Genomic DNA, 13975 nt, shown 5'->3' with positions numbered 1-13975 from the left:
CTTCACTTTTTGTTATGTTACAGCCTTATTCCAAAATAGATTAAATTCATTATTTTCCTCAAAATTCTACAAACAATAGCCCATAATGACAACGTGAAAGACGTTTGTTTGAAATCTTTTCAAATTTATTAAAAATAAAAAATGAAAAAATCACATGTACATAAGTATTCACAGCCTATGCCATGACACTCAAAATTGAGCTCAGACGCATCCTCTTTCCACTGATCATACTTGAGATGTTTCTACAACTTGATTGGAGTCGACCTGTGATAAATTCAGTTGATTGGACATGATTTGGAAAGGCACAGACCTCTGCACCTCTGTCCCAATGAGCACAGTGGCCTCCATCATCCGTAAATGGAAGAAGTTTGGAACCACCAGGACTCTTCCTAGAGCTGGCCGCCCGGCCAAACTGAGCGATCGGGGGGTGAAGGGCCTTAGTCAGGGAGGTGACCAAGAACCCAATGGTCACTCTGACAGAGTTCCAGTGTTTCTCTGTGGAGAGAGGAGAACCTTCCAGAAGAACAACCATCTCTGCAGCCCTCCACCAATCAGGCCTGTTTGGTAGAGGGGCAGAAGGAGGCCCCTGCTCAGTAAAAGGCACAAGACAGCCCGCTTGGAGTTTGCCAAAAGGCACCTGAAGGACTCTCAGACCATGAGAAACAAAATTCTCTGGTCTAATGAAACAAAGATTGAACTCTTTGGCCTGAATGGCAAGCGTCATGTCTGGAGGACACCAGGCACCGCTCATCACCTGGCCAATACCATCCCTACAGTGAAGCATGGTGGTGGCAGCATCATGCTGTGGGAATGTTTTTCAGCGGCAGGAACTGGGAGACCAGTCAGGATCGAGGGAAAGATGAATGTAGCAATGTAGAGACATCCTTGAATAAAACCTGCTCTGGACCTCAGACTAGGGCGAGGGTTCATCTTCCAACAGGACAATGACCCTAAGCACACAGCCAAGATAACAAAGGAGTGGCTACGGGTCAACTCTGTGAATGTCCTTGAGTGGCCCAGCCAAAGCCCAGATTGAACCCGAGTGAACATCTCTGGAGAGATCTGAAAATGGCTGTGTACCGACTCTCTCCATCCAACCTGATGGAGCTTGAGAGGTCCTGCAAAGATGAATTGGGGAAACTGCCCACAAAGAGGTGTGCCATGCTTGTAGCATCATACTCAAGACTCAGATTACAAGACTTGAGGCTGTAATTGGTGCCAAAGGTGCTTGAACAAAGTATTGAGCAAAGGCTGTGAATACTTATGTACATGTGATTTATTTTTATTTTTTATATATAAATTTGCAAAGATTTCAAACAAACTACTTTCACGTTGTCATTATGGGGTATTGTTTGTAGAATTTTGAGGAAAATAATGAATTTAATCTATTTTGGAATAAGGCTGTAACATAACAAAATGTGGAAAAAGTGAAGCGCTGTGAATACTTTCTGGATGCACTGTATATAATTACAGTATATATTGTGTGTATGTGTTTATATAGTCACTAAAACTCCACATAGATGTTAGATCCTGTTACATCATTGCTTCTGTTAGGTTGATAGTTACAGAATCGTTTCTTGTTTGTTTTTTTAAATCTGATGCCGAAGTGCTGCAGGCCTGTGTGCCTGTAAATTTAACAGGAATTTGTATCATCATTCCTGTTTTTAAAGTACAGGATTTTTGTATTCGCTAAGTTTTCAGAAAGCCTTGCAGACCATGAAATTCATTGGCAGATGTTAATGACCTAATAACAGATTTTGTAGCATAACATTAAATGCCTTGGTTCAATGACCCAAGTTCTTTTTATGTACATCATCAACTTGTTTGCCAACAGACTGAATTTGACCATTTAGATGTGACAGTCAAAGCTGTGACGACTGTGAAAACACTTGTGGAAGGATGACTGTAAAGCACACAATACAAAAACTCCCTAATTTAAGCAATATTAAACTTAATATATGCAGTATCTCACCATTCAGTGTGTCCATTGCTACCTTTTAATCTTACTTATGTATGAATGATTCTCTACAAATTAACAAATTAAAACCTATACATAAAATAAATAGCTTCCCAAATGTAGTTTGTTTCATCTCTCAAATAACATTCGGCTACCTTGCTGTAACCACTGACTATACAGTGCATCTGGAAAGTATTCACAGTGCTTCACTTTTTGTTATGTTACAGCCTTATTCCAAAATAGATTAAATTCATTATTTTCCTCAAAATTCTACAAACAATAGCCCATAATGACAACGTGAAAGACGTTTGTTTGAAATCTTTTCAAATTTATTAAAAATAAAAAATGAATGTGAATGTGAATGTCCTTGAGTGGCCCAGCCAAAGCCCAGATTGAACCCGAGTGAACATCTCTGGAGAGATCTGAAAATGGCTGTGTACCGACTCTCTCCATCCAACCTGATGGAGCTTGAGAGGTCCTGCAAAGATGAATTGGGGAAACTGCCCACAAAGAGGTGTGCCATGCTTGTAGCATCATACTCAAGACTCAGATTACAAGACTTGAGGCTGTAATTGGTGCCAAAGGTGCTTGAACAAAGTATTGAGCAAAGGCTGTGAATACTTATGTACATGTGATTTATTTTTATTTTTTTATATATAAATTTGCAAAGATTTCAAACAAACTACTTTCACGTTGTCATTATGGGGTATTGTTTGTAGAATTTTGAGGAAAATAATGAATTTAATCTATTTTGGAATAAGGCTGTAACATAACAAAATGTGGAAAAAGTGAAGCGCTGTGAATACTTTCTGGATGCACTGTATATAATTACAGTATATATTGTGTGTATGTGTTTATATAGTCACTAAAACTCCACATAGATGTTAGATCCTGTTACATCATTGCTTCTGTTAGGTTGATAGTTACAGAATCGTTTCTTGTTTGTTTTTTTAAATCTGATGCCGAAGTGCTGCAGGCCTGTGTGCCTGTAAATTTAACAGGAATTTGTATCATCAGTTACAGCCTGACTAGCGGGAAGGTAGAGCTTTGAGTATATTAATACCCTCAATTATGTCTTACAGGATATAAAAAGTAGGCCTTCACTAAAACATAGAGTATGTTCTGTCCCAACTCAGAGGCTCTTGAGGTCATGGATCTTCCTGAGAACATAAAAACTGAATCTGGCCCTCATCCCCGAAGGAGACTGGTAGATTTGGGCAGGCCGCATTAAATCACAGACAACAATTTTAAAGTGACAATTGCCCTTAAATGGCCCAGAAAGTGTAAATATCACTGCAAAACTAGGACAAGTTGCAGTTTAGTGCCAGTTCTTATTTTAATATTGTTTCATTGATAATCTATCTAAATTAAATTCAACTTCACAAGGAAAATCCATTCAGTATCAATACTGCTTGCCAGAAAATCCTCTGTGTACACATTCAAAACAAACAGTAAAACAATATCTTATCTTTCTCTGTAATACCACGTGATTTACAGCACATCCAGGCTGCTGACAAAAACAAACAGTGGAGTTGATGCCTGGTTTCCTTTATTTCCACCCTGATTTTAAATTTACATGGATCAACAAAACACTATTAAAGCACTGACTGCTACAATGGATTGGAGGGCACTGAGCATATCAAAAGGATACATCGGTTGTTTTGCTGTTAACATCAACATCCAACTGGTAATGAACACAAAACACTGTGTCTGAAGAACACGGCCAAATCTCCCATTTCAGAGTAACAAAATCTTAATTGAAAGGCTATGTACACTATTTTAATTTAAACTATATTTCTGTATTTCACTGCATGTGCAGTATCATCACATTTACAAGTCGTTTGAATGTACCTCATTTCATTTCATTTGGACTTTTACAAGGCAGGGAGCGTCTAATGAAAGAGAGATATTGAATGATGGAATTGCAGTGTTTTTGGAGTTTGAGCTATTCTAGGGACTACAGGTCAGCATATCCAGCCTCTGCTGCTTCAGTTTTGGCCTGGCCTTTCTTTTTTCTCCTGTGAGTCCCCCAACTTATTGGAAGGGCAAGACTAAATTGCTGGAGTACCTCTTTAATTACCCTCAGAGCAAGTCTGGCATTTGAGACATCACCTGAGCTTTAAGAAATGTATAATATGAGCAATCAATATATTTTGTTTACCAATTTATCACTGAAAGAAAGGTTACAAGCAAGGTGAGAAAGAGTAGACAATGTTGACTGGTGGCAATGGCAAATGGGTGGTTAGTTAGCTCTCAGGTTGTTGGCATGGTCCATAACATAGTTCCAGCCATGCCAAGGACGCTTATGTTTTATATTTGATTGTGGTGTAATTACGGTATAGCATGATGCATTACCTACCTACCTCTGACTATGCAGTAATACCAACGGTTGTGTATTGTAGCAGCTGAGCCACAGTACACAATCAATTTTATTCCTCTTTCTTTTAAGGGACATGTGGTAGTAACGTTCAAGTGGTGCGTGGCACCGCCTCTCGTCTGTAAGACAGAGCCGAGGGCTTGAATTACCCAGAGACACGAAACAACGTTAATGCTCGTAGCTTGTAGCCTAGCTATGAACCCCTGCAACAGCTAAACCTAGCTGGTACACACTTAGCGCCAACAGTTAACTGACTGTATTGCTAATTTACTAGATCTGTTAAACATAACCAGATCAAATGGTAAGCGCGCTTATGCACTGATAAATGATATGCGCGATAGCATGTTGCTAAGCTAGATTGCTAACTTGCTATCTTGGGTCCGTTATGTAGCTAACTACTCGGCTAGCTGACTGTGTCTTGTTAGCAGGTATCTATGTTATGCTAGCTACGCTAACAGCAAAACAACTTTCATGTAGGTCGGCATATGGAGGAGTTGATATTTGATCACGCTAGGAGCATAGTAGTCTGTATTAAATGTTTACATGTGTGTTAATACATGCCTTGGTACAAAATAGTAGCTGCATAGACGAAGACCAGCAGACCTGGTTAACGTTTAGCTTGCTAGCTAGCTAGCTAGCTACGTTTACAGAGGACGTCACTCAGCTGCTAAACAGTCATTGTAAAATAACTGTCTTATGCCAACAACTGTTCCATGAGCTCTGCCTGCAGTGCCCACTGTGTAAATTGAAAAATAACATATTAAGCTAACTCTGTATCTGTTTCTGTAGGTTTATGAGCCTGTGCAGCCATGGGTGACATGAAAACCCCAGATTTTGATGATCTTCTGGCTGCCTTTGACATCCCAGATGCCACAGGGTTGGATGCAAAAGAGCCCATCCAGGGGAGTCACGAGGAGACAGAGAGTCAGCTGAAACACACAGGGATATGTCTGGATGACAGCTTATTGAGTAACCAAGCTGTCACAACAGCAGATATTCCTGCTGTAAGTGTTATTGTGAAAAACACAAGTCGCCAGGAGTCGTTGGAAGGTTTTGGACCAGTATTACAAAATGGATTTAGGGGACAAGAGACCTCCATTGACTCTGTTGAGACAACTAATACTGGCTTTTCCAAATCATTTGTCTCTGCTTTGAATGGGGAGAGTTCAAGAGAGCTTCTTGGAAAAGCACCTGTTCAGCACAAACCTGATGGAACACCAATATTTTCCCAGTCACTTTCTCATTTTAGTCCCATCTCCAGTCCTGAGTCTGAAGACGCTCAATGTAGTAGAGATGAAATGTATCCAAAACAAGAGAGACCCTGTTTCCCAGAAGCTTCAGTTTTGGTGGAACCTTCAATCCCAGACATTTCAAAAAAACTGGATCTCAGTATGTTTGATGACTGTGCAAAGGACTCTTTTATTCCCAAGAACACTCAGAGGAGAAGAGAAGACAGTAGTAGAAGCGAGGAGCCCGCTGACGTCTGTGTCGGTAACGAAATGGATAAAACACCTAAAATACACAGTGCACTTCCCCCACCAGGCAGTATCCAGAACTTTATTGAGACCAACTGCAATTCAGAAACCACAGTGAATGTTCCCACTTCTTGTCCACATGTCAAATATCAGACATCTGAATTATCCTCTTACCTTGAGGCTCTTGTGGCTCTGAATGCTAGAAAAGATCCCAGAGAGCAGACAAATCCCAGAGAGTCATCAGCGGTTCAAAATGACTGCATGAAAACAAGCCCCAACGTACCTATATCCCCACGAAGCCCCAGAAGTCCAATTGAAGCTGTGAAACGGTTAATGAAACCCTCTGATAGCCCCGTAAGCATCTGCAGTGATAGCAGTGGCAAAGCATCCCCTGCAGTGGCATCTGGGTCACCCCCTGCTATACCCAGGGTCAGAATTAAGACCATCAAAACCACATCTGGGCAGATCAAGCGCACAGTCACTAGTGTGCTGCCGGATTCAGAAACAGATGAAGTTCATTCTGCATATGAATCCTCTCCATCACAGAGTATGATTAGTGAAGATTCTTACTGTAATATGTCTCCTCATCAGTCTCAAATTGCAGCTGTTGATAGGATTGTTGGAATGCAAACTAAAGTTACCCCAGCTAGTACATCTTCACGGAAAGTTATACACAACAGATCAGAGGCTAACTCCAGGAGGTCAGGCACAACGCAGTCTGCAACAATATTCCATAATACTAGTGGTCCTGTCAAACGATCTGTTGCACATCAGGGACAGAAACCAAAGAGAGGATCAGCCACATTAGGCCATACAACTAGCACAAACTTCCTTCCCAAAGCAATGCACTTAGCTAGTCTGAACCTGGTCCCTCACAGTGTTGCCGCTTCAGTAGCTGCACGATCCACCTCTCATCAACAAAGCCAACACACACTCTCCTCTACAGTGTACAGCACTGTCCCACTGGTGCATCAGGTCAAAACAGCTAAACCTTATCCTTGCACGTCCATCCCCAACACAGCAGCGGGAACCTTAAACAGACTGTTGAACAATGCCAACCCTGTGCCTACATATGTGCCAAACCTGAACCCCCCTCCAGAGAGCAATATCAACCTTCCACTGCGCGGATATTGCTGCCTCGAGTGTGGGGACTCCTTTGGGGTGGAGAGGAGTCTTGTGTATCATTACAGCAGGAGGAGTGTTCACATTGAAGTAGGATGTACGCACTGCGCAAAGACAATGGTGTTCTTCAACAAGTGTGCCTTGTTGGCACATGCGCGAGAACACAAGAACAATGGCATGGTGATGCAGTGCACACAGCTCCATATGAAACCCATAGCAATGGAACAAATGTTTGTACCCCTGAGTACTGAATCTGTAAACATGGACTCTTACACCTCACCCTCACCTAAAAACCAACCTGTCCTGCCCCTATATCCAGACAATGTCATTCGTCACCGACTCCGTTGCCTGGAGTGTAACAAGCAGTTACCTGACTACAAAGCACTTGCAGGCCATTACCAGAGGCAGTCAGAAGATGTGGAAGGACTAGTGAGTAGATGTTTTCTTGAAATATTAAAGGATATAGCTGACTGATATTGTATATTTTTGTTACTGTCAACAAATCCAATGAAAAGATCTACCTGTCTGTCACACTCAGCCCCAAGCCCATTTGTTCATACTGAAGATATAAATCTTTAAAAATGGGTCATAAATATATAGATTCATTTTTTAAAAAGGTTCAGTCTTTTCTTAAAACAGCTGGGCTTTGTGTTTTTTAGCAAAAATTACTCAAACAGGAGTAGCCTATAAAGTGTATTTTTGGGGACTATTTTCAGCCGAGGATTAATACACATTAAGTGCTCTTGTGGGTATTTACGGCAGCAGGATGGAGTATGTGGGATTTGTTGACAATAAAAGAAAAATATAGAATATCACCAGACTGATCCTTTAACGGCACTGTGACCAATATTTATGTATTTTCCATGTTTCACGTTTATCTTTTTCGACTTTTCTCTCCTTTTCCTTTATAAAACAGATGTGTAAGGTGTGCTCAATGTTGTTACCCAACAAGTGCAGCTTTAGAGCTCATGAACGCATTCATGCACACAAGTCCCCGTACTGCTGTCCTGAGTGCGGTGCCCTGAGTCGTTCTGCAGACATACAGAAGCATGTCAAAGAAAACTGTCTGCACTATGCTCGCAAGGCTTGGTACAAGTAAGTGAGCAAGCATGAAACGCAGGCCTTATTGAAAACATACAGTACATTGTTACAGAAAAGTGGCATTATGTTTAATTTTCTTCCAGATGTCTTCACTGTGATATGGTTTTCAAGACCCTTCAAGGACAAAAGACTCACATTGAGGAGAAACACTGTGAAGTCTTTTACAAGTGCTCCATCTGTCCAGTTGCCTTCAAGACCTCCGGCAGCTGTGAAGTGCATTTAAAAAATAAACATAGTGCTAACAAAATATCCCCTCAGTAAGTTAACATCTCATGACCTGACAGTTGAAAGTTGTACATTTGTTTTTACAGTTAATTTGAACTGTTTTCTCTTTCTTATGCAGATTAATATGTAAGTGTTCATGTGAGACAGTTTTCAAGAAGAAGCAGTTACTGTTTCAGCATTTCCATCAGAATGCCAACAAGCGTGTTACGTGTGTATTCAAGTGTCCAGAATGCAACTCGGTCTTTTCACAAAAGCAGCTGTTAATGCAGCACTTCAAGGTTAGCTCTGATTGTATTTTTTAAATAAATGAATTATTAATAGATTCTGTGTATATTTGTCAGTTTAAAATAAGCTACCTGCAAGGGATCTATTTGGCATGTATTTGTGGGTTGGATTTCATTGTGTGTTTAGAGTTTATGTTTATCCACGTACTTGGTTACCTATTTGATACTTGAAACTTGACAGCAAATAGCAACTGGCTACTGATTTCCATTATTCCCATGAAAATTGCATGTTAAAACTGCAAAAAGTGAAATTTAACCTGAGATTTTTGGGAGCATTATTAAATTTGCCAGCAAAGCTTAGCTGTTGCTGTGTTATGTTGGCTTTTGTCACATTGTTTAATCTACAAATCATGCACATGATGCAGACTCTTTTAAATGGCACTGGCAAATAAGTAGTCAAATATTGTCTAATAAATGATGAATATTGGACATCATCATTAACGTGGAGGAGAGGATAGGTCTGATATTTGTCACCTCTTGTGATTTTTGCCATGTATTTCCTGTTTTGCAGGATGTTCATGTAGGAAACATGACAGCAGAGACAGAGAGGAGCAGTAAACAAACAGACAATACTGACTGGTACAAGGGTGCTCATTCCGTCCAGCAACAGAAGAGTCACAGCCCAGTTAAACACACAGACAGTCCCAGAAAAAAGGCTGAGCAGGACAGCGGACCCCGCATGAAGCCCACCGGCTGGACATGTGGGGTTTGTCTCCAATGGTTCCCTGAACGAGACTCCTATGTTTCTCATGTGAAGACCAAACACGGAAAGGTGATTATGAATTCCTCATGCTGGAATATGTATGTGTTCAACCAAAACACGAATGACATGATATGCATTTGTTTTTTAGTTAATATCTTGGCATCTCGGAACCCATTGGCTATGATCGTCTGATGACGATTTAGCCTCTGGGGGCAACAACCAATATTTCGTGGTTTCCAGTGTAGCCAGCAGATATCCGGATAATGGATATCCAGGCCAAGACTTCCTCTTCCGTGCGCCGGTCATTGTTTACAGTCCGATTAGCAATCTCGGAACCCATCAGCTATCGTCTGACGACAATTTGAATGCAGATGAATAAAAAATAAAAATCTAATCTCTAGGGTTCCGAGATTGATAAAAAGCTAAATCGTCGCCAGACGATAGTCGATGGGTTCCAAGAATACATTTGGGCCAATGCGTTCCGCCTCTTTTGCTCTCCACACGGACTGTTTACCTGCATGCAACCAACACTCACTCACTACAAACGGAAACCAGAATGCTGATACCAAAATCCTGTCCCTTGCCTACAGATTCTGCATTCATATGCAGATATCTGTTTATAGAGATTAACATCTTGGCTCACTTATAATAGAGTACACTAGCTTAAAAATACACTTTATAGCGTATATATTACAGCGTGAGTGGAACCCGAACTGTTACACATGTATTGAATAAAATAGAAGCGTATCAGTTACGTCAGCAGAAGAAAAATAATTGAAACTGCTTATGTCTTGATTCTGGTGTGAATTTCAGTTTATAGCCAAACGGGTTTTGCTAAAGTGTTGCCCTGTTGCTAACTGTCAGCTACATGACATGATGTCATGTAGCATGACTGTTTCAATTTGGTCATCTAGATTTTTATTTGGTTTTTAGGTGACCTAGTAATACAGATTAAAACTACCCTTTTGTAGATGAGTGTGGCACATTTATAATAATTTCTTAATGGTTACTTGTGTATAGATAATGAACTCATTAGACGTTCATGATTACCTCATAACTCAAGTTAACAAGTACAATAAAAGTTGGAAGATACCTTTACTGCTATTTGTCAAGCTCATATCGCCATACTTTTTTTTCAACAGTCAGTGAAAAAGTATCCATGTAGACATTGTGAGCAGTCTTTCAACTCTACAACCATTTTGAGAAGACATATTCGCAATGACCATGATGGAAAAAAGAAAATTTACACTTGTTGGTAAGATTTTTATGTTTGAAAATTAACAAGTCAAAGTTGTCACAGTTGAGTGTTTTATCAAATTAACCAGGAAATAATTTAATTCCACTTCCATTCCTTTTTTTTATTTTTTATTTTTACACTTGAGGTATTGCATGGATTCCAAGACAATATTCACAACGAGTGTGATGTTGAAGAATCACATCAGTCTAATGCATGGAATCAAAAATCCTGATCTCGGCCAAATGCCGAAAACAGCCATCCAGGAATCAAAAAAGGCTTTGGGCAAGGTAGTTATTTATTATTTTTTAACACAAACCACAAAATAATAACTTCAGGCACCAATGCAAATGTTATGAACCTTACTAGTCATCATTTTAAAGTGTGTAACTTCTGTGTTTTGCAGGGGCTTGTATCAGAAAGACCTGCCGTGGACACACAGGAGAGGGGGCGGGATTGCACTTTCAGTCTCGAGGCTCCTTCAGCGAAGCGCCAGAAAACTCAGTTTCGCTGTTCAAAGTGTGGTTTCATTACAGACAGCAGTACACATTTCCAGCAGCACATACCACAGCATAAAACTGATGAAAACACTCCTCAGTGCCTTCGCTGTGGCCTGTGTTTCACATCTGTGCTGTCTCTCAACAGACATCTTTTCATTGTACACAAAGTCAAAGATCCTGAGGAAGAGGGGAAAGAAGAAGAAGAAGAAGAAGAGGAGGAGGAGGAGGAGGAGGAGGCAGAGGTTAGGGAGAAGGAGCAGGATAATCAGCCAGTTAGATCAGCAGATACTGATGAGGTGAATGACTTGTTACTGGAGCAGAGTGACAAGACCACCGACTGTAATTTAAAACTGAGCACTCACTCTCAGACACAAGCAGTCTCTCTACGGTAGTGACAGCCACCTCAATACCTCTTTTTAAAGCTGCTTGATTATCTTCAGTTTTCATGTGAAAGTAACAAGGGATGTTCGATGTTCTGCATGGAGGTGGTACAAAGTGTTTAGGCCTTTGTAATTTTGAAATTTCTTTCAAGTTATTCAGAGATTGCGCAGTATATTCAAGCAGATCCTCAACATTTAGTAAAGAGCAGTATTTTCCATTAGTGAGGACAAATTAATATCCATTTTTCAATTGTTTTTATTTAACTTTGCATGTTGGTAGTATATTCGTCTTGCCTTTCAGACATAACTGCATTCTTTCTATGTCTTTATTATTATTTTTTTTTTCAAATGTTCCATCCACCCTGACAGGAGACTCAGGAATTTCTGTTAGTTCTTAGGTCTGATTTGATTGATGTAACAGTGAAGGGGTGGATTTTCACCTTTGTAATCAACTGTAAATTTAATTGCTAGGATTTTGTGTGAAGTATTTAATGCCACACACTTTTACCTGAATGGGATTCAGGTTGCAGTTTGTATGACATGGCTGTGTTGCAATTAATTTGCAGTACAAAGCTAGAATTTGATTGAGCATTTTTTACAAAACATAGTATAATTCAATATTCATTTAAAAGCCGTATTTCTGCGTTCTTGGTAAACAGTTATCTGAAAAACTATCCTGTGAGATCAAATTCAGGCGAGTTGTCTTGCTAAGTAACGTCTATTAAAGTTAGGCTACACTTAAGAACAAGACTTTCTTTTGACTATCTAAGCACTCTGAAATGCTTTTGTTTTTGTTTATTGAACGTGTTTGATTTGTGGGTGCATGTGCCTTTTAAAAAAAAAAAAAAGAAAAGATTTGTCTTTCTTTTTTCTTTGAGTGTTCAGGGGAAGCATGGAGAGGTATTAGATGTGTGGTGCAGCAGTAATGAAAATACCTCAAATTGCCAGAAGTGTATTTTTCAGGCAAGTGAACAGTCAGCGTTATGTCAAATCAGGGTACATTGTTTTGGATAATCCAGAGCAGGTGTGAAAGTGAAGTTTGGCTGCATATCGGAGATAATGTTTTGTAAGTCAGGACCTCTTAACATGAAGTTGCTCATAATAATAATACTAGTAGGATCTGAGGAATTTGTTAAATCCATGAGGACTTCAGAGGACAGACATTTCTTAGATCAGTGCTCATAATGGTGGGTGCTTCTTGTTCGCAGGTCCTGATTTGTGAAGCAGCACTTATTGTTTTGTATTGAATACATGACAGTTCCTACCTCCATGGTTAATGGCAGTGATTGTTAAACGACGAAAGGCTTTGAGGTGTCGCAGGTAATCTCAGTGCAATGTAAAGATTAGTTATAGAATGTGTATTATTCCACAATATTAAATTTTATAAATTATTTTGGGAATGAAATTAAGGCTATGTGGTCATATTGACTTGATTTGGCAAGTGAACTTTTCTATGTAAGTGCTATATGAGCTCTTTATTTCTCTGTTATGTTAAGTCCTTAAATCACCACGCTGCAGCCATTAAACTGCAGAGGCTGAAAAGAATGACTTGTTCTTTTGTACTGCTCATTGAAAGATATTTGTACTTTTCATACTGTGTACAGTGAGGACTTGTAAAGGAAAGTAACCTGTGTACATACAGTAGCCAGTGAACCCTGGATTCACAGCATTTCTTAAGCCATTACATCTATTCAGCATGCAGTGGCCCGTGTGCCTTGCTGTAATGTTCACGTAAAGTACTTACAAATAAATTGGTGCATATAAACATATATCTGCTTTGTCTTTTGTCTCGTGTTAAAGTACTGGATGCGGGGGAGGAAATAGTTAATGGTATTTGGATGTGATTATTAAGGTCATGTAATCGTCATAGCAAGTCAGAATGGCACAAGGCACTCTAATGTGCATCATTCATCCAATAAGAAACCAACCACAGACGGATGACTTCATACCATAAGAATATTAAGCCCATCCTATCTCAGTATAACTGCCTGTCCCCAAAGTAACAGAAGAGCAGAGATTTTAATTAACCGGCACCAAAGTGCATAGAACACCTTTGCGGAATGAAAGGCACTTTGACAAAAATCTGCAGAGCAGGATTCCTGTCTTCTTTCATCCTTATCTCATACATTGCCATGACATCTTCAATGACTCTTGATTTAACTGAGCTGAGAAATAAAGTTTCAAAGATCAAGGTGAATCCAAGGGGGAATCTGTGGGCAACAGGTGAGAGAAATAACACTATTCTGGCAAATGATTTCATATTCTTGTGCTATTTAAAATATATATATATTTTGACAGGTTATATTGTTGTATTTTGTATTTATTAAGGGCATTTCATGGGAAAGAAAAGTGTTGTGGACAGTTCCTTTATGGAGTCTGCCTGTGAAGATGTAAATGTTCCCACTGAAGTCAGAGCTGTTAGTCCTCTGTACCGCGTGGAAGACCTGCAGGCACTGCTCATTCAGATGTTGAAAACTAGCCAACAAACACAACGGAAACAGGCATTGGACATGTAAGTGTATTATTAGTAGTAATATTAGTTGTATTATTATATTAACTGTACAACTGATTATTTTTTCCATCCATTTAGAGGAGGCGGTGATCCTGCTTGAGGAAC

General features: G+C 39.8%; 1 protein-coding gene across 2 annotated transcripts; it reads left to right on the top strand.

Moving 5' to 3' along the window:
* Positions 1 to 3526: 3526 nt before the first annotated feature.
* Positions 3527 to 13127, top strand: znf592 (zinc finger protein 592). 2 transcript variants are annotated; one of them, XM_044192068.1, is made up of 9 exons: positions 3527 to 3644; positions 5124 to 7360; positions 7848 to 8026; positions 8116 to 8289; positions 8376 to 8535; positions 9053 to 9313; positions 10387 to 10499; positions 10627 to 10768; positions 10885 to 13127. In XM_044192068.1, the coding sequence occupies exons 2-9, from the start codon at positions 5144 to 5146 to the stop codon at positions 11368 to 11370; spliced, it is 3732 nt and encodes a 1243-aa protein (XP_044048003.1). In that variant the 5' UTR covers positions 3527 to 3644; positions 5124 to 5143; the 3' UTR covers positions 11371 to 13127. The 2 variants fall into 2 exon arrangements, with proteins under 2 accessions (XP_044048003.1, XP_044048002.1); XM_044192067.1 differs by lacking the exon at positions 3527 to 3644 and adding an exon at positions 4434 to 4635.
* Positions 13128 to 13975: the final 848 nt, after the last annotated feature.

Source organism: Siniperca chuatsi, linkage group LG4 (genome assembly GCF_020085105.1).
Source record: "Siniperca chuatsi isolate FFG_IHB_CAS linkage group LG4, ASM2008510v1, whole genome shotgun sequence".
NCBI classification, from domain to species: Eukaryota; Metazoa; Chordata; class Actinopteri; order Centrarchiformes; family Sinipercidae; genus Siniperca; species Siniperca chuatsi.
Note: the sequence above shows the minus strand (reverse complement) of the source record. Positions and strands in the feature narration are given on the sequence as shown.